At 43.1% G+C, this 24,783-nt stretch overlaps 1 protein-coding gene across 2 annotated transcripts in view; it reads right to left on the bottom strand.

Moving 5' to 3' along the window:
- Positions 1-8,611: 8,611 nt before the first annotated feature.
- The window catches only part of LOC147032177 (uncharacterized), a 151,951-nt gene continuing 135,779 nt past the window's right edge, over positions 8,612-24,783 (bottom strand). For both annotated transcript variants that reach the window (XM_085869543.1, XM_085869542.1), the window contains 4 exons: positions 20,377-20,580; positions 20,042-20,173; positions 19,699-19,813; positions 8,612-10,203 (listed from right to left, as the gene is read on the bottom strand). In XM_085869543.1, the coding sequence (XP_085725669.1) occupies positions 9,758-10,203; positions 19,699-19,813; positions 20,042-20,173; positions 20,377-20,580 (897 nt within the window). In that variant the 3' untranslated portion in view covers positions 8,612-9,757. The remainder of the gene's footprint in view (positions 10,204-19,698; positions 19,814-20,041; positions 20,174-20,376; positions 20,581-24,783) is intronic.

Here is a 24,783-nt window from a genome sequence, read left to right as displayed (position 1 = left end):
TACAGTCCAGAATCTACAGTCTACAGTCTACAGTCCAGAATCTACAGTCTACAGTCTACAGTCCAGAATCTACAGTCTACAGTCTACAGTCCAGAATCTACAGTCTACAGTCTACAGTCCAGAATCTACAGTCTACAGTCTACAGTCCAGAATCTACAGTCTACAGTCCAGAATCTACAGTCTACAGTCTGCAGTCCAGAATCTACAGTCTACAGTCTACAGTCCAGAATCTACAGTCTACAGTCCAGAATCTACAGTCTACAGTCCAGAATCTACAGTCTACAGTCTACAGTCCAGAATCTACAGTCTACAGTCTACAGTCCAGAATCTACAGTCTACAGTCTACAGTCCAGAATCTACAGTCTACAGTCCAGAATCTACAGTCTACAGTCTACAGTCCAGAATCTACAGTCTACAGTCTACAGTCCAGAATCTACAGTCTACAGTCTACAGTCCAGAATCTACAGTCTACAGTCTACAGTCCAGAATCTACAGTCTACAGTCTACAGTCCAGAATCTACAGTCTACAGTCTACAGTCCAGAATCTACAGTCTACAGCCTACAGTCCAGAATCTACAGTCTACAGCCTACAGTCCAGAATCTACAGTCTACAGCCTACAGTCCAGAATCTACAGTCTACAGCCTACAGTCCAGAATCTACAGTCTACAGTCCAGAATCTACAGTCTACAGTCCAGAATCTACAGTCTACAGTCCAGAATCTACAGTCTACAGTCCAGAATCTACAGTCTACAGTCCAGAATCTACAGTCTACAGTCCAGAATCTACAGTCTACAGTCCAGAATCTACAGTCTACAGTCCAGAATCTACAGTCTACAGTCCAGAATCTACAGTCTACAGTCCAGAATCTACAGTCTACAGTCCAGAATCTACAGTCTACAGTCCAGAATCTACAGTCTACAGTCCAGAATCTACAGTCTACAGTCCAGAATCTACAGTCTACAGTCCAGAATCTACAGTCTACAGTCTACAGTCCAGAATCTACAGTCTACAGTCTACAGTCCAGAATCTACAGTCTACAGTCTACAGTCCAGAATCTACAGTCTACAGTCCAGAATCTACAGTCTACAGTCTACAGTCCAGAATCTACAGTCTACAGTCTACAGTCCAGAATCTACAGTCTACAGTCTACAGTCCAGAATCTACAGTCTACAGTCTACAGTCCAGAATCTACAGTCTACAGTCCAGAATCTACAGTCTACAGTCCAGAATCTACAGTCTACAGTCCAGAATCTACAGTCTACAGTCTACAGTCCAGAATCTACAGTCTACAGTCTACAGTCCAGAATCTACAGTCTACAGTCTACAGTCCAGAATCTACAGTCTACAGTCTACAGTCCAGAATCTACAGTCTACAGTCTACAGTCCAGAATCTACAGTCTACAGTCTACAGTCCAGAATCTACAGTCTACAGTCTACAGTCCAGAATCTACAGTCTACAGTCCAGAATCTACAGTCTACAGTCCAGAATCTACAGTCTACAGTCCAGAATCTACAGTCTACAGTCTACAGTCCAGAATCTACAGTCTACAGCCTACAGTCCAGAATCTACAGTCTACAGTCCAGAATCTACAGTCTACAGTCTACAGTCCAGAATCTACAGTCTACAGTCTACAGTCCAGAATCTACAGTCTACAGTCCAGAATCTACAGTCTACAGTCCAGAATCTACAGTCTACAGTCCAGAATCTACAGTCTACAGTCCAGAATCTACAGTCTACAGTCCAGAATCTACAGTCTACAGTCTACAGTCCAGAATCTACAGTCTACAGTCTACAGTCCAGAATCTACAGTCTACAGTCTACAGTCCAGAATCTACAGTCTACAGTCCAGAATCTACAGTCTACAGTCCAGAATCTACAGTCTACAGTCTACAGTCCAGAATCTACAGTCTACAGTCTACAGTCCACAGTCCAGAATCTACAGTCTACAGTCTACAGTCCAGAATCTACAGTCTACAGTCTACAGTCCAGAATCTACAGTCTACAGTCCAGAATCTACAGTCTACAGCCTACAGTCCAGAATCTACAGTCTACAGTCCAGAATCTACAGTCTACAGTCTACAGTCCAGAATCTACAGTCTACAGTCCAGAATCTACAGTCTACAGTCCAGAATCTACAGTCTACAGTCCAGAATCTACAGTCTACAGTCCAGAATCTACAGTCTACAGTCCAGAATCTACAGTCTACAGTCCAGAATCTACAGTCTACAGTCCAGAATCTACAGTCTACAGTCCAGAATCTACAGTCTACAGTCCAGAATCTACAGTCTACAGTCCAGAATCTACAGTCTACAGTCCAGAATCTACAGTCTACAGTCCAGAATCTACAGTCTACAGTCCAGAATCTACAGTCTACAGTCCAGAATCTACAGTCTACAGTCCAGAATCTACAGTCTACAGTCCAGAATCTACAGTCTACAGTCTAGAATCTACAGTCTACAGTTCAGAATCTACAGTCTACAGTCTACAGTCCAGAATCTACAGTCAAGAATCTACAGTCTACAGTCCTGAATCTGCAGTCCGCAATCTACTGTCCACTGTCCACTCTCCATGATCGACTATCCACTATCCATGATCGACTATCCACTATCCATGATCGACTATCCACTGTCCACTGTCCATGATCGACTATCCACTGTCCACTGTCCATGATAGACTATCCACTGTCCATGATCGACTATCCACTGTCCACTGTCTATGATCGACTATCCACTGTCCATGATCGACTATCCACTGTCCACTGTCCATGATCGACTATCCACTGTCCATGATCGACTATCCACTGTCCACTGTCCATGATCGACTGTCCACTGTCCACGGTCCACGGTCCACGGTCCACGGTCCACGGTCCACGGTCCACTGTCCACGATCTTCTATCCGTCTATCCGTCTGCGGCGCACCGTCTGCGGCGCACCGTCTGCGGCGCACCGTCTACTCTCCACAATCCACGACGCACTATCTACTATCCACAATCCACTATCTACTATGCACTATCTACTATGCACTGTCTACCGTCTACTATCCACGATGCACCGTCTACCGTCTACTATCCACGATGCACCGTCTACCGTCTACTATCCACGATGCACCGTCTACAGTCTACTATCCACGATGCACCGTCTACCGTCTACTATCCACGATGCACCGTCTACCGTCCACCGTCCGCCGTCCACTATCCACAGTCCACTATCCACTATCCACTATCTACTCAGGTCAGGTCAGGTATGGGAGCATGTGCCAGAACAGCGCGTCGCTGCGTCCACTTACCGCCGGTACTCCAGGGGCCTCCATCTGGCCATCCCACAGGCAGATGCCAGGCCCATCACCATCTCCTTGAGATGATGGTCAACTTACTGCAACCACGAGGCATGTGGTCGGCCCACTGGGTTCCTCCACCCATGAGACTCCCTCGCCGAGAGAATCTGGTGAGCAGGATCAGCGTCAGGAAAACGAGCTACATGTCCATACAGCCGCAACTGATGCTCACGGACTATGCAGGTAACAAATCTCATCCGAGTTTCTCTCAGCAACCGCTCGTTGGACACAAAATCCGACCAGCGATAGCCAAGGATTCTCCAAAGAGACCTGGTTCCAAAGGAATTAAGTCTCCGTCTCAGATCCTTGGTCATAGTCCAAGTCTCGCATCCATAGAGCAAGACAGGAAGTCCCAAGGACCTGAAGACTCGGACTTTCGTCCTCCCGCACAGGTTCCGGCAGCGCCACACCCCATGATCCAGTGAATCCATGACTCCCCAGGCCTGACCCAAACGTCTATTGACCTCTGACTCGCAGCCAGCAGAGACATGAATATCACTGCCAAGGTAAGTGAATCTCTCCACGACCTCAACATCCTCACCACAAACAGACACAGACAGGACAGCAGCATCCAAGATGTCACCGAAAGCCTGGATCTTAGTTTTGACCCAAGAAACCCGTAATCCCAGCGGCTCCGACTCCTCATTCAGCACCTCGAGGGCCCCCAAAAGGATGTCTAAAATCTCCGCAAAGATGACTGCATCATCTGCAAAGTCAAGGTCCGAGATCTTGACATTCCCAAACGATGCACCGCAGCTAGATCTCTCCGACATCCTCCTGAAAATCCAGTTCATACAAGTGCTGAAAAGTGTGGGGGCCAGTACACACCCCTGACGAACTCCAGTAACAACTGGAAATAAGTCAGAGATGGTACCACCACACTTCACAGCACTCTCAGTACCAGAGTAGAGTTCAGACATCAGATCGATCAGTTTTGGTGGCACCCCACGAAGACCAAGAATCGTCCAGAGGACATCCCGATTCACTGAATCGAGCCCCTGCCGAAACTCTCGTCTGCGTTCGGTGAGGACACAAAGGGCAAGGATACGGTCAATCGTTGACCTCTTTGGTGTAAAGCCTGACTGCTCTGGATTCTGGTGCTCAAGCAAATGGTGGCGAACCCTCTCAAGAATTATCTGAGCAAAGACCTTGCCCAGCACTGAGAGCCGCATCACCCCTCGGTAGTTGTTGCAGTCTTGGTGATCACCCTTCCCTTTCCAGAGAGGAACAACAAGGCCCTTCTTCCAATCAGTTGGGATGATGCCTGTGATCCAAGCAGAGCACAAAACTGCATGCAATGATACGAGTGCAACATTTCCACCAGCCTTGAGAAGTTCAGCATGGATGCCACAATTCCCTGGAGCTTTGCCCCGTTTCACCTGGTTCACCGCAGCCCGTGTTTCCACAAGCGAAGGTGGACCACAGTTGATTTGAGGGTCAGCAACAGGGATTGTAACACCCTTGATGTCCAACTCGACAGCTGGGGGATCAGCCTGGTACAACTGCTCAAAGTAACTGGCCCAGCGGGCCTTCACTTCAGACTCCTCTGTCAAGAGCCTACCACTCTCCGCTCGAACTGCAGTGCTCCGAGGGATGGGCTTGGATGAACGCAATGCGCGAATTCCCCTGTAAGCGGGACGAGAATCACCTGTCCACAGGTGATGCTCTACCCCCTCACAGATTCCTCGCACATAGGCCTCCTTGTCCACCCTCAGTGCACGTACAGTTTTACGCCTCAGCTCCCTGAACAGCTCAGCTCTGCCATTCAGCATGGCCCTGCGACTCTGGTCAATGGTATCCAGTGTCCCTTGAGAGACAAAATTCTTCTTTGCCCTGCGGTAAGCTCCAACTATCCACTATGTACTATCTACTATTCACTATCCACTATCCTCTATCCACCATGTACTATCAACTCTCCACGATCCACTATCTACTATCTACTATCTACTATCTACTATCTATCTACTAACTATCTACTATCATCTATCTACTATCTACTATCTACAATCTTCTCTCCACTATCTACTATTTTCTATCTACTATCTACTAGCCACTATCCACTATCTACTGTCCACTATCCACTAGCCACTATCCACTATCGACTCTCCACTCTCTAATATCTACTATGCACTATCCACTATCCACCATCAACCATGTACTATCCACTATCCACCATCTACTATCTACTATCCATTATCTACTATCCACTATCTTCTATCTACAGTCCACTATCCACTATCCACTGTCTACTGTCCACTATCTGCCATCCAATATCCACTATCCAATATCTACTATCTCCTCTCCAATATCACCTATCTACTCTCTTCCATCCACCATCTACCATCTCCAATCTAATATCAATTATCTACTATCTACTATCCACCATCTTCTATCCAATATCCACTGTCCAATGTCAACTTTCCACTCTCTACCCTCTACCCTCTCCCCTCTACTCTCCTCTCTCCACCCTCCTCATCACTTTCCATGGAAACAAGTTGGGTATTAAGAAATAATTGATGTTTACCTTTGTTTCAAGCATAGTTGCAAAACTATTTCTTTTTGAAATTTGGGGCACACATCAACAATAAATTGAACTGGTGCGTTTTGCTACTTGTGCTCATTTTCTTTGGTGGGGGGATATTGAATACTTTGTCTTCAACAAATGCTAGTCCATATTGAATTGGTGTTCCTGTACTTGTCTGGAAAACTCACCCATGCCTCAATAAGTCATGTACCAATTGTCTCTGCTCTGATGCCACATCTCATTCCTCTTGCTTTCTGGCACATAGTCCTTTCAGCTTCCTCAATTTTATCCAATTCCTCATACAGCTTTGAGGGATTGCCATTCCCCAGAGTTTTCTCTTTCCTTCACACACATGGCATTGTGTTATGTGGAAGAGGAGGGATATATCGTCAGACTGTGGTGAGCATGGTCTGGTCCATATGTTTCACATCAGTTAGATTTTCATGTAACAGGGATCTATTAAAGAAAGTTGTTTGTTGCACACGAGGTTGGTGAAATGAGCACCAATCTACTGGTAATAGGGGCACTGCATCAGCTGCATAGCCACACCCCAAGCCAATGATGCAGCACATAAAGAGAACATGGAAAATTGGACAAAAACACAGACAGCAACAGACGAAAACGACAGATGTGGTTCTAGAAACTTAGCTTTGATGAACGCGAAGGAGGAATTGTGCAATCCAACTTTCACACACCAAGATATCCCAATTTACACAATGTGGCTCAAATCCTCATGATGCCTCAACCAGAAGACAAGCTTTGGTTCACACTTTGGTGACTGCAATTCCTCACTACAGCCTTGGCTCCTTCCTTTCTCAGACCTTTGCATTGCAACTTGTGCAGCAGACAGCAGCCATGCTCACATATTTGATCACACCACATTCTCCAATTCACAGTCACTTCACTGGCTTCAAGGCCAAAATAAATATTTTTTTCCAATTCTGTTAACCTTTAAAAGCTATTCATAAATTGGTTCCAGTTTTTCTATCAAACTGTATTAAACATGCCAGGTTTTAAATCTTGCAGTCTTTTCTTTCCAATTGCCTTTCCTTAATTCACACTTGTTCATGCCATTCTTAAATTTTTTTTTCTTCTTTGCAGAGATTTGTGATTTTTGCTCGAAAGGAAAAGCATTTAAGAAATTGAGTTGAACTTCAAAGCACATCAACACAATCACGACTCAAATCATTTTGAAAGGTAGCAGATGGTACAAAATACTTCTAACTTGGCTTTAAAAATCAGTTATTTAGATTTATGATATTACAAAACTTGGACAGATGGGCCAGAGTTAATTTTGTCATGCTTGGGCAATCCACACACACACACACACACACACACACACACACACACACACACACACACACACACACACACACACACACACACACACACACACACACACACACACACACACACACACACACACACACACACACACACACACACCAGGCTGAACAGTTTACATTTTGTATCCCACTGATGGGTGACATCTGAATCCAGACCTCAACCAAAATCGAATCCACTTGCCACTTAACCAACTCATCCACCTAGTCGAGTCACAACTCCTCCACAACTTCTTGAGATATCATGCCAGACAGTTTTTGGTCACATCTCTCAATGTTGAAGAATCACTTTAAAATTCTCGGTTCCAGATCTTCACTAAAATTGAATCAATTCCTACTTATCACACGCACAAGCTATCCACAATTTTTCTGTAGAATCAATCCTTAACCTTTTGAGATATTGTGCTATATATCGTTGTTGACACCACTTCTCAATGGTGGAGAATCACTTGGAAAAATTATCCGGTTTGGATCTTCACCAAAATTGAATCAGTTGGTCCATTTCACACACTGAACCGGTACACAAAGTTTTGTGTGAATCAGTCCATAACTTTTTGAGATGTGAGAGATATAGTTTTTGGCCCAATCCCTCAATGGTGAAGAATCACTGAAATTTTTTTTCTCAGATCTAGATTTCGATATTCACCAAAATTTAGCATTGCCATCCTTGGCCTGTCACCTACACACAAAAAAATTCAAAACGATTGCTTCAAAACTGTGGCCAAAAATCGTGTGAGACAGACAAACGCTTCAGACAAACATACCGAGCAAAAAAAAATTTCACCACCACCAAGTAAAAAAAAAACGCTTCTAATATTTCGTCAAACTTGCAATGGATTTGGAGTTGATATACTTCATTTGACTTGATGTACATGAACAGAAATATTGGGCAAATTATGGGTACAAGGGATGAGGTCATACAAAGGAGAAAAGCCCAACACTCACACATTAAAGCATGCAAGTACTTTCAAGCCATGTACAAGCATTGCCTTATACACATTCAACACGCTGTTTAGGGAAAGAAGCTGCAGAAATTTATTGCACTCAATATCGGAAATGTTTAAACTCCTAAATTGAGGAACTGTGCACCATTATGCAGAAATCTGATTGCATTTTTATTTATTATACATTTTATTTACAACATTGCAGAATTGAATCTCATCTCAAGTTCAGGCTTTAAAAATGAATAAAATGAATGTGGTTAAACTAGCTGTTTTGGGAGTGGGGGGGGGGGGGAGAAGTGAGGTTTTCTTTGGTAGGGGGTGCTAGGAGAGGGTCTTATTAATAAAGATTTTTGGGGATTGATACAATCCCATGCCTTTACAAGTGAACGTTACATGTTCACAAATGTCAACCCGAGATGAATACATATATATATATATATATATATATATATATATATATATATATATATATATATATATATATATATATTTCACAACAAATAAGAATAAACCAAAACAAAGACAATGCAATTTGTGGCAGTATGAAACAAGGGAGGGGGGAAAATCCACAGTACTTGGCATTTTGTTTTAATCAAAGCAAATATCCAAACATGTAAATTCACAAAACACTGGATACCATTGTCATCTACCTAATTTTGTTTACTTCAGGTCTAATAAAGTAAATGAAACAGAACTCTTGCCTCACTGCAGCAGAAATATTAGGAAAATAAATACAGAAGGAATGAGTGAAAGCATTGTTAAATATACATGTCTGCAAAGTATTTACATAATTTACATTTCATTTCAAAACCGAACTTGCCAAAACAAGGAAATTAGCAAATGCACAATGAAGGTAATTTGACCAACAAATGAAATAAAAAAGTCCAATGCTTTGGCTTTTGCAAAGTGCATACAAAACAAAAAGGCTTTTCCATGTTGATTTATCCAAAATGTATTTTTTGTTGTTTAACCAATTCAAAATGTTTTACAGTTCATGGTGAAGATGTGGAAACAGTCCATTTAACATGAATCATTTACAAACATAGCATACCTGCAGTGAAATAAACACTCATGTTAAATTGGATCAGTCCTGCAGAAACCAACGAAGCCGATACAAATGAAACCTCAACATGGACGGGAAAAATGCTTTGCAAGAACACTGACAACTTGCAAGCACGAGGCACCAGCAGCGTTTTAAATGTCGGCAATAACCGTGCCGTTCTGTTATTTCTTCAGCTTCCATTATAAACAAGGCCAAAACAATTTTAAAGCCCAATTTCAAATCGACTAAAAACAACTTACTAAAATAAATTAAAAAGTTTTCCCAGAGCATGCTTTGCAATCAATTTGAGAACAAACAAACATTGTTCGGGAAAAACAGAAAAGATAAATAAAAACTGTCCGCTTCGAAAAATCATTACAGATAAACTTGGATTGAAGGACAACGTTTCACAACCGCATACAACACCTCATCCAAAGAAAAAAAAATTAAAATAAAAAGAATCCACATTTAGTAACTGTATAAAACAAAAGTTGCTTCCACATTTCAAACACCCATCAAGTTTCATAAAGAACCAAAGTATCGTCTCAAAATTACACATGACAATGGATTCATAAAGAAACCTCACATTCTGGTAAATCCTCACAGTTCAACTTCACCTGCAGGTGTTGACATTCGCTGTGGTCTGCAAACCATACCTGCTCAGGGCAAGCCTTTTTACTAACTTTGCTGATTAAACATGCAAGTTTGTCAACATCCATTACTTCCAGCTCAACATTGTTAACCTTTCCTTTTGAGTTTTCAGAGCATCCGCCTTGCAAGTCCATATTGTTGGCGGCAATTAATATGCTATCTGAGTCTTTGTGGTTCAGTACCTTTGAGAAGACCACAACATTGTTGAAAACATTTCCTGCTGTGCTCGGCCCACCGTTTCTGCAGACTCTTCTCCCGGGTTTGCTTGACCACCCTCGCCAGCGCAGCATGCAGAAGAGCCCAACACCCACAATCACTATGATGATGATGATGAAGCAGCAGATGAAAAGTACCACCAGCTTTTCTGTTCAAAGGCAAAAATGAGTGACAGTCAAAACGTTTTTCTTCTGAACATTCAGCAAAACCAAGAACTTTTAGCAGCAAAACTCAGTTTTGCAGTCATTTTCTCTGTTAAGTCCTTTTCTGTGTAATTTACAGTCAGTGTCACATTTTCCCAGCATGAAGAGTTTCCTGATGTCAATGGAAGACCTTTTCGGTCCCAAAAAAATTCAGGGGGAGGGCGTTGACCTATTCTTCCTCCTCATGGGTTTAGACTGTAGACGCTGAGATGAAGAGCAGCAACAAATAGCCAGCAAAAGCAGCATTTAGCTACTTGCTTTTGAGGGGAGAGAACATAAATACATACATCAATCAAAATAAATAATAATTTTGAATCGTTACTATATCATGAATTCTTAAAACAATGGAGGCACATCCAATCCATTGTGTTAAGGACATTTCAGAAAGAAGTCCTCTGTAATGTGGGGGGGGGGAGGGGGGAGGTTGACTGCTAGACGAAGTCCATCGCAGATGGAGTTTATGAAAAATGCGACATGAAAAAATGTCAATGGCAAGAGGTTCATCTCGTTACAATGACATAAAAGCTTTTCACATATTTTCAGAGGTGGGCCAACAATTTTTGGAATGACCTTCCATGGAAAGTAAAATAAAAATTTTTGCGCACAAAACATGTCAAAATTCGAACGGCGCACGGTGGAGTGCGTACAGTGGCCCGCAAAAGTATTCACCCACCTCTACAGTTTTCATATTTTGTTGCCACCTGATCTTATTTCATAATGCTTTCAAATCAAACAATATATCGAGTCTTCACAAACTACTACAAAGTGAGAAAGATTTTTTTTAAATGCAGATGAAATATGAATAAGTTAGAGTAACAGAGAAAAATAAGATGATTCTCAGTTGTACAAGTATTCAATCCCTTTACCCAATTCACCCAAAATAACTTCAGGAACAAATTATTTGTTTCAAAGGTTACAAAATAAGTGAAGGAGGTTTCACCTCCATGTATCGAGTGGTTTACCTTAAAAATTAATCTCCCCCACTTATCTGAGGAGTTTTCAGGTGCAACTCACCTGGTCAACAAACAACACAAACATGAAGACCAAGCAGCTTTCAAAAGAAGTCAGACATAAACCAGTGGAGAAGCACCATTCAGGAGAGGGTTATAAGAAGATTTCAATGTTACTCATTATCCCTTTGTGTGCAGTGAAGTCCATCATTGAGAAGTGGCAGACGTATCACACTACCCAGACGCTACCCCGATCAGGTTGCCCATCCAAACGCAACAGATCAACATACTTGGTGAAATGTTTTTTTTTTTTCGCCAAGTAGCAAGGGTGAAAACAACTTCCATCCATCATAAGTGGTGAAGATAACAAGATTTGAGATCACTCACTCAAAGGCCCTGTTTTATGGAAACAAATTGGTGATCTTGGGGTGCCTAAAGATCGACAAAAGCAACCCAAAATCACTTTAAATTTGCTTTTCGGAACACAAATCAAACTTGACACCCCCTGATTTGGTCCACCTTTTGACGTGTTATTGGGACACAAGATCACCAATTTCACTCTATAAACACAAACATTTGCTGATGTGCCTCTTCACTGGAACTTCTGCTGAAAAGACCATCACTTCTTTTTTTGCACATCAGCAGTTTCATTTTCGAGATTTTCATGACTCATCTTGCACCTTCAAAATCACAATGCGACAAACTATAGGCTCTGCTATACCAAATGTGTCTGATTGTTCTGTATTTACAGCTCGTCACAAAATGGCAGTGCTACCGTCGTCCTTTTGTGTCCTGAAATTGGCAGTCTTTGGCTTGACTTGAGACTCAGCACATCGGATAATTCCTGGCAGAGGTGGTTGGATGCAGTCTATAACATGAAAATTCTCCCAGAATTTTTAATCGCTTAAGTCCATCACTATTTTTTCCCAAAAATATATTTAATGAGTGTTCCTCCACAGGGTATGATCAAACATACATGATGAGACAATTACTGCAATAAAACAAAGCATTGTCAGCGAAACTCAAGCTCCCTCTCACATCTAATGGCACTCTGTCAAATGAGCGTACTTTCTGACCCCGACATTTGTGGGGGGATACATTTCTGAAAAATGCCACAAATGTCGAATCCGTAAATGTCGGGGAATTGTTTCAATGGAAAAAAAGAAAAAGGGGATCGGTTCTTTGTTGGAGGGTCATGATTCACAAGGGAAAATCAAAAAACCCGTGAAAAACCATGAATATGCACGTGAAAACACGAATGTGATGACAACCCCCCCCCAAAAAACCATTAAAAAAAAAAAACACGGTGAAAAAAAAACCCCACCAAAAAAAACCCGAATGGATATGCGAAGCACACCACTGCAAATGTAGTAGGTCACATTTTATAAATCATGAACAGTGGAATCAATAATAATAATAAAAAAGTTATAAGTACTGTCAGTGTTGACATTCTCCTCTCTTTTGGCTTTAGTACTTTTAACTTTTCGGATCTGTCGATCGTTCTCCATTTTTGTTGTGAATCACCTGCAAAATTGAAGTAACAGCACGCACCGAAGACAAGGTGACAGCGAGGTTAAATCACCGATTTTGAGTGGAAGACATTTCGGTCACCTTTTCCTGCGTTCCATAAATGCTTGCTGTTATGGTCAAAGGAGATCTCATAACACCTATTTGGGGGGCATCCCAAGATCACCTTTGTTCTATAAAACACAGCTCAAAGTAACCTCGACAATTTTTCAGTTACTTCAAAGCAAATGAAGAGCGATTCCTTACCCCAGTATAGAAACAATAATAACTTGTAAAAGAGTAATTCACAAGTTGTAAGAAAATGATCTCAATTGGATGGTTCGTATAATGTTAATCTTTTCTTTTGTAAAATAATAAAAAAAAAAACACCCTCAAATGATGCTTTCATAGCTTGAACAAATTTGTGCCATCATTTAATCTTTTTACACAGGAGGTTTAAAATGTGGTAAATACTGTACTCAGCCTCAAAGAAATTAAAATCTACAATTCAAAAAAAATAAATAAATAAGATAAATTAAAAAGGGAACCTTTTTTTGTGTAATTATCTTGATTAGTTTGTATGTTACACACACTTTCACATCTCAATAAATAGGTGGTGCCTTAGTACATCCTTCTCAGTACAGGGTTGTTGCTCTCTGTCAACCATGGTCAGTGCAAGCTCTCCAACCACAATGAAATGAACAACAGCCAGAGTTGCTGTTTGAACAAGCATGGTAACCATCGGTGCATTACTTGTTATCCATCTGAAAGCACCAATTAAAATATCTGTTCTAAGGGAAGTTCTTAAGAGATCAAGTACAAATTGTCACCATTTTGGAAGGGTCACAAAGCAACTTGTAGTATAATGGACATTGCAAGCTCTGTGCTCAACAAATTGTTGGCAAAGAAGACACATCAGACAGTTAGTAGATCAATGCATTCCAGCAACGGTGACTAAAAATGTGATCAATTCCAGCGACAGTGACCAATGCAGAACCTTATGGAATATCAATTTCGATCAGAGAAAAATCACAAAATAAATGCAACTCAACTTTGTCAACATGCTGGCAATGGCACATCAACCCAGGCAACAGGCAAACAGAAGTGACCCACAAGGTCGATTTATAAGCACCATCATGTTCAATGTTCCATGTCTGATTAAGCATCGTCAGAATAGCTCTCACTGTGCAATGACCATATGAAGTAGATAAGAGCAAGGTCATAGACAGGGGCAATATAATGAACCTCACATGGAATAACTCGCACAAAGACCTGGTTATTCCGAAAGGCATATTTACTGGTAAGAAGATGAAGCATTTGGATACTGACAAGTCTTTGCAAGAATACTGGTTTAACTGGTTCACATACCAGACTCTGACATACCAGCCTGTGCCTTTTGCCCTCAGTCCAGGGTGAAGAAAAGCAAAGGTGAAGTCGTGTTTTATAGCTCCTCTTCCACTTGAACATCCATACATCATTGCTCCATTGCATGAACGGTTCAAAGCATATCCCCTCGAAATAGACCGCTGAAAGGATCAGAAATCTTTTGCAGTCCTTTCCACCACCAACTGAGATGATTCACAGATCACCTTTTGTCAGGCCCAGAACACAGAGCGTTGTTGCAGACTCATGCACCAACACTCTGTGACAACTGAGTAAGAGTGATGACATGTGGAGATTCCTTTGCTCAATCTTTCTTTCAACCAGTCTTGGACCTCATGCTTATCTTTTTCACTCCTGCTCACATGACAGTTCCAGTGTATCACTTTTATTTGCACATCCATAACCATCTTGATGGTCTCAGTGAACAGTCTTTTGGCACCTCGGTTGTTGGAGCGATTTTCACAGTTGGCTGCAATATGCTACAAGTAGTGCCTCCATTCACCTGAGTCACTTTGGCTAGTTTTGCTCATCGAGATGCCAGACTCAGTTTGATTCCACAGGAGCTCCCACAATGTTTTTACCAGGCGATTTTAAGCCACCAAATCATCTGCCAAGCTTTTGCTTAAATAGATTCATGGGAACACTCAGGTATTATTCCCTTCAATGCCTTAGAAAGCCTGAGCCACAGCCCAATTGTTTATTACACCAGTCTTGCACTAGTTAGGCTTCCCCAATATCCATGCTAAAGATCTCATAGTCCCATCACAGTTTCACCATGAGGGGTTTATGCTCCACATGGAATTTGATGGGAACATTCAAGGGTCTGTACACCGCAAGATAACTTGGGCCTTTCAATTCCCAAACAAAGTCTGCACATGTGTGCTGAGGACCTGAAACCCCCATGTGTGAATGCCATTCCCTCAAGACCCTGCAGCAGCTGGGCTCATACCGTTTATCCGTGCTTGCTCTCAGCCCTGCAGAGAAAGTAATCCAGGTGAAAGGAGATAGTGGTCCAGACAGACAGAAGACCCGACCATGACTTCCTAGCCCGATTTAACCAGTGTTGGATAGGTCCGACTTTTGACATGAGGTTTGTTGCTTCAGTTGGTAATGTCCTGGTGCTCAGATATTAATCTTTCATTAGGGAGGGAAGGGGGGGGGGAGTCCTCACTTTTTCTTTTCACTCCAACAAAGGGTAAATCCCCAATACATGCGCTCCTCCTCACCTCCCATGGCAGTTGTACATCAATGTTCTCTCAATCCCATCTATCGTTCAACCTGTCCAACGATGCAGATCAAGTGATACCACTTCAAACAAGAGTGAGAATTGTTTTGCAGTTCAAGTCCCCTGCAGGTCCCAATGAATGTTTGGGAGATAAAAATTTGTTTGCGTTTAATGCACACTCCACCCAATACCGGAACCAAAATGAAGAACAACCTCTCCAACACACCATGTTGGTGTTTGTGTCTATTTGGCAAAATAAAAAAAGAAAGAAATTTTTTATTCACCGACATCTTTTGTGGACTCGAAACCAACGACAACTAGGATAACAAACCAGAGATAAAAATTGGTTTCTTTTAAAACACACTTGAGTTGATTAATCAAGAAGAGCCTTTCAAACCCACTGTGTTAAGTTTGTTTATGGGCTTTGTCTATTTTCATATTAAAAATAACCCAATGTGCATACATGAAGCAAAAACATGTACACAGCTTATGTAAATACATAATACATAATACATTGCCGTTATATACCTGAGATCATTCCAATTGCACTGGGCGATGGACTCACACCCAGACCTAAGTCTTGCTGATCTGTGCCGCTTCAAGCAATTGCAGTGCATGATTTTATTGGGGTTGAGTCAGGGACATATGGACACCCAGCAGGATTAAAAATAAAACCTGTCAAAGGGTGGAGGAGCTCTTTGTGAGCCATCCATATCTAGTGCCCAACTGTGTCTGCGGACGTCTTCCTGCAGTTGGGTTACTTTTTATTAGGAGGTTGGTGGCAGGATTTGCACTCCGGCCACCGTAAAACCCTTCATTCCGTAAAACCATTCATTCCGCAGAACACAAAAACGCAAAAAAAGAATCTGAAAACCCACTCCATGGGAGTACCTCCTGTGCAGCTTCCCTTCACAGGGCAGCTCACCGGATGATGGGAAATCGGCAAAGCCTTCAGGACCCCCAATCTTTGATGATAGGAGGGAAACCACGGGGTAACATTCCTGGGTCAGATTGCGGGAGAGTGTGTCGGAGTGGTGCTGAGGTGTCGTCCACCAGACGGCGGTCTCCTTGGGTTAACCTGAGGCGGTCCCTTCGGGTGGGTGCCTGGAATGTCCTATCCCTAAGAGAGGATGATCACCTGTCTCTGTTATCATCTGAGCTCAAGCGTTTGGACATCGGTATTGCAGCACTCTCTGAGGTGCGGAGACCGGATTGCGGCGAGATAATGGTGGGGGGGGGGGTTACACCTACTATTGGTCTGGTCACACTGATGGTTACCATACTCAAAGAGTTGCCGTAGCTGTGTCCAATAAGTTAACCCCAATGATAATTGAGGTAACACCTGTCAACGACCGTATGAGACCAAGGATTTGTCACTCCTTTGGTGTAATTTCCCTGGTCTCTGTCTATGCTCCGACTGAGGCGAGTGATCTCACCGTGAAGGATGCATTCTACGCCATGCTCGAGTCTGTGCTTGATCAGTGCCCCAGACGAGATACACTTCTAGTCTTAGGGGACTTCAATGCATCGACTGGAACTGATAGAGTTGGTTATGAGACATGTGTTGGTCCCCATGGGTTAGGAACTATGAACCAGAATAGCACTAAGTTCCTTCACTTTGCAAGAAGTAATGGACTTAGGGTGGCTGGTTCATGGTTTCAGCGCCCACAAGCTCATCGCTGCACTTGGTATTCCAACGCTGGCGGTGTGGCAAAGGAGATTGACCATGTCCTTGTTGATGCTCACTGGAGGATGATCCAGAACTGCAGGGTCTACCAGAGTGCTCAGTTCCTCAATAATGACCACAGGCTTGTTGTAACAACTCTGAAGCTGCACCTAAAATCCGGGAGAATGGTAGCATCCCAACCTATACTGGATGTTGGCAAGCTCAAGGATGAGAGGCTATCTGAGGAGTTTGCGAACAGGCTGAGTGGACATTTGGGGGTCTGGGTGCTTTGGGGGGTCCTGAAGAGTTGTGGAGTGCCTTCAGGATCACCGTCCTTGATGTTGACGGTGGACATATTGGAACTCACCGCAGGGCAATGAAGAATTTTGTTTCTAAAGGGACACTGGATACCATTGACCGGAGTCACAGGGACAAGCTGAATGGCAGAGCTGAGCTGTTCAGGGAGCTGAGGCGTAAAACTGTACATACAACTGTACAAGGGTGGACAAGGAGGCCAATGTGTGAGGAATCTGAGGGGGTGGAGCATCACCTGTGGACAGGTGATTCTCGTCCTGCTTATTGGGGAATTTGAGCATTAAGTTCATCCAACCCCATCTCTCAGAGCTCTGCAGTTAGAGCAGAGAATGGTAGGCTCTTGAGAGAGGAGTCTGAAGTGAAGGCCCGCTGGGCCGCTTACTTTGAGTGGTTATACCAGGCTGATCCACCGGCTGTCGTGTTGGACGTCAAGGATGTTACAATCCCTGTTGCTGACCCTCCAATCAACTGTGGTCCACCTTCGCTTGTGGAAACAGGCTGCGCTGAACCAGTTGAAATGGGGTTAAGCTCCAAGAATCTATGGCATCCATGCTGAACTGCTCAAGGCTGGTGGAAATGCTGCACTCGTGTCGTTGCATGCAGTTTTGTGCTCTGCCTCGAACACAGGCATCATCCCAACTGATTGGAAGAGGGGCCTTGTTATCCCTCTCTGGAAAGAGAAGGGTGATCGCCAAGACTGCAACAACCACCGAGGGGTAACGCTGCTCTCAGTGCCGGGCAAAGACTTTGCTCGGATAATTCTTGATAGGGTTCGCCACCATCTGCTTGAGCACCAGCGTCCAGAGCAGTCAGGCTTTACACCAAAGAGGTCAACGATTGACCGTATCCTTGCTCTTCGGGTCCTCACAGAACACAGGCGAGAATTTCAGCAGGGGCTTGTTGCAGCCTATGTTGATCGCTGTAAAGCGTTCGATACAGTGAATCGAGATGCCCTCTGGAGGATTCTTGGTCTTCGTGGGGTGCCACCAAAACTGATCGATTTGATGTCTGAACTCTACTATGGTACTGAGAGTGCTGTGAAATGTGGTTGTACCATCTCTGACTTATTTCCAATTGTTACTGGAGTTCGTCAGGGGTTTGTACTGGCCCCCACACTTTTCAGTACTTGTATGGACTGGATTATAGGGAGGATGTCAGAGAGATCATGCTGCGTTGCATCGTTTGGGAATGTCAAGGTCTCAGACGTTCATTTCGCAGATGATGGTCATCTCTGCGGAGACTTTAGATATCCTTTTGGAGGCCCTCGAGGTGCTGAACGAGCAGTCAGAGCCGCTGGGATTACGGGTTTCTTGGGCCAAAACTAAGATCCAGGCTTTCAATGACATATTGGATGCTGCTTTCCTCTCTGTGTCTGTTTGTGGTGAGGATGTTGATGTCGTGGAGAGATTCACTTACATTGGCAGTGATATTCATGTCTGTGCTGGCTGTGAGTGAGAGGTCAATAGACGTCTGGGTCATGCCTGGGAAGTCGTGCATTCACGAGATCACGGGGTGTGGCACTGCCAGTATCTGTGCGGGAGGACGAAAGTCCGAGTCTTGAAGTCCTTGGTGCTTCCAGTCTTGCTCTATGGATGAGAGACTTTGACCCTGACCAAGGATCCAAGACGGAGACTTAATTCCTTTGGTACCAGTTCTCTTCGGAGAATCCTTGGCTATCGCTGGTTGGATTTTGTGTCCAACGAGCGGTTGCTGAGAGAGACTCGGATGACATTTTGTACCTGCAAAGTCCGTGAGCGTCAGTTGCAGCTGTATGGACATGTGGCTCGTTTTCCTGACGCTGATCCTGCTCACTAGATTCTCTCAGCGAGGGAGTCTCATGAGTGGAGGAGGCCGATGGGCCGACCACGTGCCTTGTGGTTGCAGCAGGTTGATCAATATCTCAAGGAGATGGGGATGGGCCTGGCATCTGCTTTGGGGATGGCCAGATGGAGGCCCCTGGAGTACTGGTGGAAAGTGGACGCAGCGACGTGCTGTTCTGGCACATGCTCCTCTACCTGACCTGAGTCAGGGCAGCTGTCAACCAAATGGGTGTAAAGCAGTGGGGTGGAGTCTGGGCAGCTGAACACTGACCCACGTATAATACGTGATATTTGCCAAGTTTGAAAAGAGCACAACTCTGAAAAATTGATGAAACACCCTGAAACTCAAACTCGTTGTGTAACTTATCATAATAAATCCATGCATTGCACCAAGTTTCAAATTAATACGCTAAAGGTTATTGGGGGAGGGGGGGCTGGGAAGTGTGGCAAAAAACTACAGCTGGGAAGGACGGACAGCAAACCTAGAGTCCCTTCCAGTGAAACCAGTAGGGGACTAATAAAGCAACTCAAAATAGGTCAATCGATTCAAGCTTGCAATGAAGAATGAGAAACACCTTGCAACGGTGCACAGGAAAAAGCCCCATCCCATCGACAAGAGATTTGTCGAACAATGGACGCTGCAGCAACAACCAGTTCAGCACCTTCTGTTCCTCCAGCTTCATCAGTTGACTAAGGGGTAACAGCAGCAAAAGCAGATGAGTTCAGGAAACTTACACTGCCCATTCCCAAGATGAAAACCATTAAGCAAGATTATCATTTGGTTGCAAATGCATCATGTCGACAGAAATAATTATAATTTTAAAAAATGCTCAAATTTGTAAGTTCCCCAAGCACGATTGCATTTCAGCAATGGTCCTTAAGTCTCCCAGTTTATGTGCATAAGTATTCAATACGTACAATGCAGACTTGTACAATATTGCCACTCTCATTGGCATCATCGCAGCTGATAATCAAAGGGAGCTTCCAAGAAAGATCGCGTAGATCAGAAGCAAGTCTGAGCTCCGAACAAAGGTGCTGCATTTGTGTCCACTGTATGACAAAGATAAAGCACTCTTACAAATGAGAGACATAAAACAAAACATGAAAGCGGGTTGGGTAATGCAAAGGATGCATACACCAAGGAATTTAGCACTTCACCGAACTCCACCCCCCAATAAACATTCTCTGCGACAAGAACAAGTGGCAAGAGTAAAGAAGTCTCGACTCACAAATGACAAATGTGACTGCCGTACCTTGAAGGGAACACGGGCATTGAATGGACCAAGGACAGTGGAGTTGCCTTGGCAGACATTATCATCACCAAATACAGGCTGGCACCAAGCAGTGGATTCACATGGTGGTGTCAGACAGGTCTGCATCGCAGTTTCTTTGCATTGATGACCATCGGGACAGGATGTGGGCCCCCCGATCACACAAGCCGGCCAGCCACACCACAGCTGACAAAGGTGCAAAAGAAGCACGCATTCATGTTACAATCACTTTTACACAAAGCAATGCATTGACAGATCAACATAGATGGAGAAATGAATCCAAAAGTGACTGTCCTAGCCTTGCTCTTCATGGAGCTAAACCAGGAAAACCAAATGTGCTCCCTCAACTGAAGTAGCTAACAGATGCATTGTGCAGCGATACTGTTTCACATCAATTATCCACTGGGCTTGCAGGAATGATCAGAGGAAGTATACTTGCCGTTGAGCTATCCACACTGAGGTATAATCCTATTCAGACCATATTGTGGTGTTTTGCAGAAGGCAGAACATGGAGGACACAACCCTTCAGAAGTATCTTTAAATTAAATCTTGTATGGTAACATGCACTTGTGGACGCTAAACACCGTGGCTCCTTATGAGAGAAAGAAGACAGAAGGCAATTGTATTGTATATATATATATATATATATATATATATATATATATATATATATATATATATATATATATATATATATATATATATATATATATATATGTTCCCGAAATACAGCCAAAACTGTACACGATAGCGCAAAACTTTTCAGCCCACCTTACTCACCATTCACTTGCGGTGTGCAGTATCAAGTTTCGTTTTTATCGGGCAATGGAAAACATGATTAAAAAATCAATTCCCGATTCAGTCAAGTACTCAGCGGTATAGTATGGAGTATGGAGGTAGTACGTTAGGGTTCGTGAATTCATAAAGAAACCTCACATTCTGGTAAATCCTCAGAGTTCAACTTCACCTGCAGGTGATGACATTTCCTGTGGTCTCATATTGGGAGGCGATCAAGTTTAAAAAACAAAGTATGGAGAATACTCAGCGGCATTCATTGATACTCAGCGGTATCAATGCAAACAACCTCAGCGGTATAGTTCACTGGAGCTATCTTTTTTGTTTTTCTTTTCATAAAACTGTCACAATGGGAACCCAACGGGTTCACGAGTCGTCGAATAAACACAAAAATTCCGACACAAATCTATATGTATAAGGGGTGGGGGAGCATTGCCTCAACAACAATTCCCCGTCATGAAATTCTGATTCTTTTTTTCAGGGATCTCTGTCAACTTGAACAGCAATGGAGTTGTTAAAATCAAGGTGCAAATTATGTCATGTTTTAACGTCTGGCAAACCAGATTCTATGAGCAGAACAGCAAACGTCACCTCTAACTAATTGGTATAATCAGCCACTGACAGGCAAGTAACTCGTGCTGTACGTGTTTCACATGCTTCAGGTCAAAACGGTGTGCAGTGACCAATCTGAGCTTGGAGGGGGCGAGGGCCCTCCTTGCAGCCCATCAAATTCCTCCAGTCATCCTCCAATGTGTCTCCAGTGTACAATCTCACTCGAGTTCATACACAATGCATCAAAAATACATTGTCAACATACCTTTAGTCAGCTACATGAGTCACTGTCAATGCATTTCACCAAGGTTATTTATTTATTTAAAACTGTATGACCAGCTTCTTTTCCACTTCCTCACCTCTCCTCTTGAAACCACTTGAGGGATTCAAACTGAGCCTTAAATCTGCCAAGCTACAAATCATGCAGAGTGGAGAACCCGATTTGGGCAAGTTACACTTGGTTTAACATCACCATCCCAAATGAGAATTGCAATGCCACACAGTTATGTTGCAAGTACAGAACAATGATAATCTGAAAAGGTGAAAAGATGTTGGTCAATTGCCAAAATACATTCACAGGCTTGGTTCGAGCATCTGTATTAACGCAAATGATTTTCAATTACTGCGCGTTACAAAATGCAAAGCACGTGGAATTGCATGCTCAGTTTTCTCACACATTTTCAAATGCGAAGGGATGGGCCACCATTAGCCCTTGGTGTCTTTTCCAGACATAAAATATTTGGAATGTTGTGAAGATGCAAGTTTTGTTGTGCACACAAAAGACAATCACAGCTTGCAGGTCAAAATGTGATATTAAACTATATCAGGAGGAAATTATAGCCCCATCCCCCTCCCAAAATATCATTTGAGAAACTGTGTTGCATGACACAGCATTGCCACAGGTGTAGCTCGAGGTGAACTGGATAAACTGAGAATGGGTGACATAGGATGAGAAAAGCAAAACCAAGGGCAGGCTTTCCTCTCAATGGATGCAAGCCAAAGCTTTCATGAAGATCAAAAAGCTTAAGTGATCGAGACATTAAGCAAAGCCAAGCCATAAACATAACTGGAAAAGTCCACAGTTACCCAGAGACAGCTTCATGTCCTTGCCATAAATGCATGGCTCTAAGCCTTAATGGAACCATTTTCAATCATTCCATTAGGTGAAATAAACTTCATTTCCTTATATGCTTGAAGATCCTGTGAATAAAACCTTATACTATGAAAAATGAGATGGAGTACACAAACCAGGAATAAAGTATGGAGAGACAATCATCATCAAGGTTGGAACTGGAAAAGGGGTCAGACAGGGGTACATTCTGCCTCCTGACTTGGTCAATCGGAATCGAGAGCACATCATGAGAAAATCAAACTTGGACGATGGACGCTGGAGTCAGGATTGGAGAAAGACGCATTAACTTAAGCTATGCTGACGATACTCTGTTGACAGAGAGTAAAGAGTTGATGAAGCTGCTGCAGAGAGTGAAGAAGGAAAGCGAAAAGGCTGATCTTTATTTAAACCGAAAAAGACTGAAATCTTGTCAACTGAGATCGACGTGTTCATATTTGGAGGCGATCAAGTGAAAATGGTGTGAAGTTTCATATTCCTGGGTTCGAAGATTGAAGTGAATGGAGAATGTAGAGGATAATGAATAAAGTCAGCATTTGGGGGAGAACAGCAATGTCAAGGCTGACAAGGATATGGAAGGACGAAGGTGTGCCAATGCAAACCAAGAGGAGGCTGGTGGATACCGTACTCTGGCATTTCCAGTTGCAATACATGGAAGTGAAGAGACAGAGACAGAGAGAATAGACAGTTTTGAAAGGTGGTGTTGGAGACCAATGTAAAAAATTTCCATGTACTGCGAGAACAACAAAAATCAGTGCTTGAAGAAATTAGGCCACATTATACATTAAAGACAGTGATACTCATACAAACTGTCATGCGTTGGACACATCGTGCATGGAGAAAGCAATAGTCGAGGGAAACCAATCATGATGGGTATGGATGAGGGAAGAAGAGGAAGAGGCAGACATTGTGTGCACTGGATGGATGGGGTAAAGGTTGCAACCAAGCTGTCTCTGCCAGAGCATCAACAAGCAGTGCAAGATGTGGATGTTTGGGGAAATCTGATCATGAATGTCACCACAAGTTGGACACGACTTACCAGAACTAGATAACGAGAGCAGCCAGTGTTGGGCAATTAAACGCCCTTCTGCTGAAGCCCTGCTTCTTCCTCCAGAACACAGCAGTCCCCTACCTTAATTTTCCTGAAAATGGAAATCTTACATTGAGGATAGGTGTGAAAATATTAGCCAGTGTCCTAACCCTCCCCTTCCCCATCTCCAAAACCTGATGGCACCCCAAAGACCAAAAAGCACGATATGGAGGACCGAGAAAATTTCATTTCTTTCTCCAGGATTCACAGTTTAAGATAACCAACACTAATTTGTCAGCACCTTAACTCATCAACTCTCTATTTTGTTTGAGAATTTAAGAATTCCTTCACCAAAACGTTCAAATCGACTTTTGAGATGAGTTGCCAAATCAACCACTCAATGGACCGAGCGATGGGATACAAGCATTACAAGTTGGAGAAACTGCACACAGCAAGCAATCCTTTCAAACAAAATCAGGGAAATAACACAACGGGCAGTGGAACAAACTGCATACATGTATGAGAATCAGCACAATTCAAAGAAAAGTTTGAGAGGCCTCCCATTTCCATTTATAACCAGTGAAAGAACTCGATGAGTACAACACAACAGGAATAACGACCTCACATCAGAGTTATAATCGAGTCCACCTGGACCCTGGTCCATGTCCAAGTCCAAGAAAGTCTGAGTCCTTGGGATTCGAGTCAGAGTTCTTGATATTCCGAGTCAGAGTCCCATGCCAAACATGTATTTGAAAGTGGCAAAAAAAAACGAATTTATGTTTGTTTATGTATAATGTAAATGAAGACAATTAAATATCAAAATTGACGAACAGTGTAACTTGTTTTTTTTGCATCAAGATTTTAATTCCACACGAGCAAATAC

Source organism: Eptatretus burgeri, chromosome 2 (genome assembly GCF_056783735.1).
Source record: "Eptatretus burgeri isolate ZD-2024b chromosome 2, Ebu_testis_v1, whole genome shotgun sequence".
NCBI lineage: Eukaryota > Metazoa > Chordata > Myxini > Myxiniformes > Myxinidae > Eptatretus > Eptatretus burgeri.
Note: the sequence above shows the minus strand (reverse complement) of the source record. Positions and strands in the feature narration are given on the sequence as shown.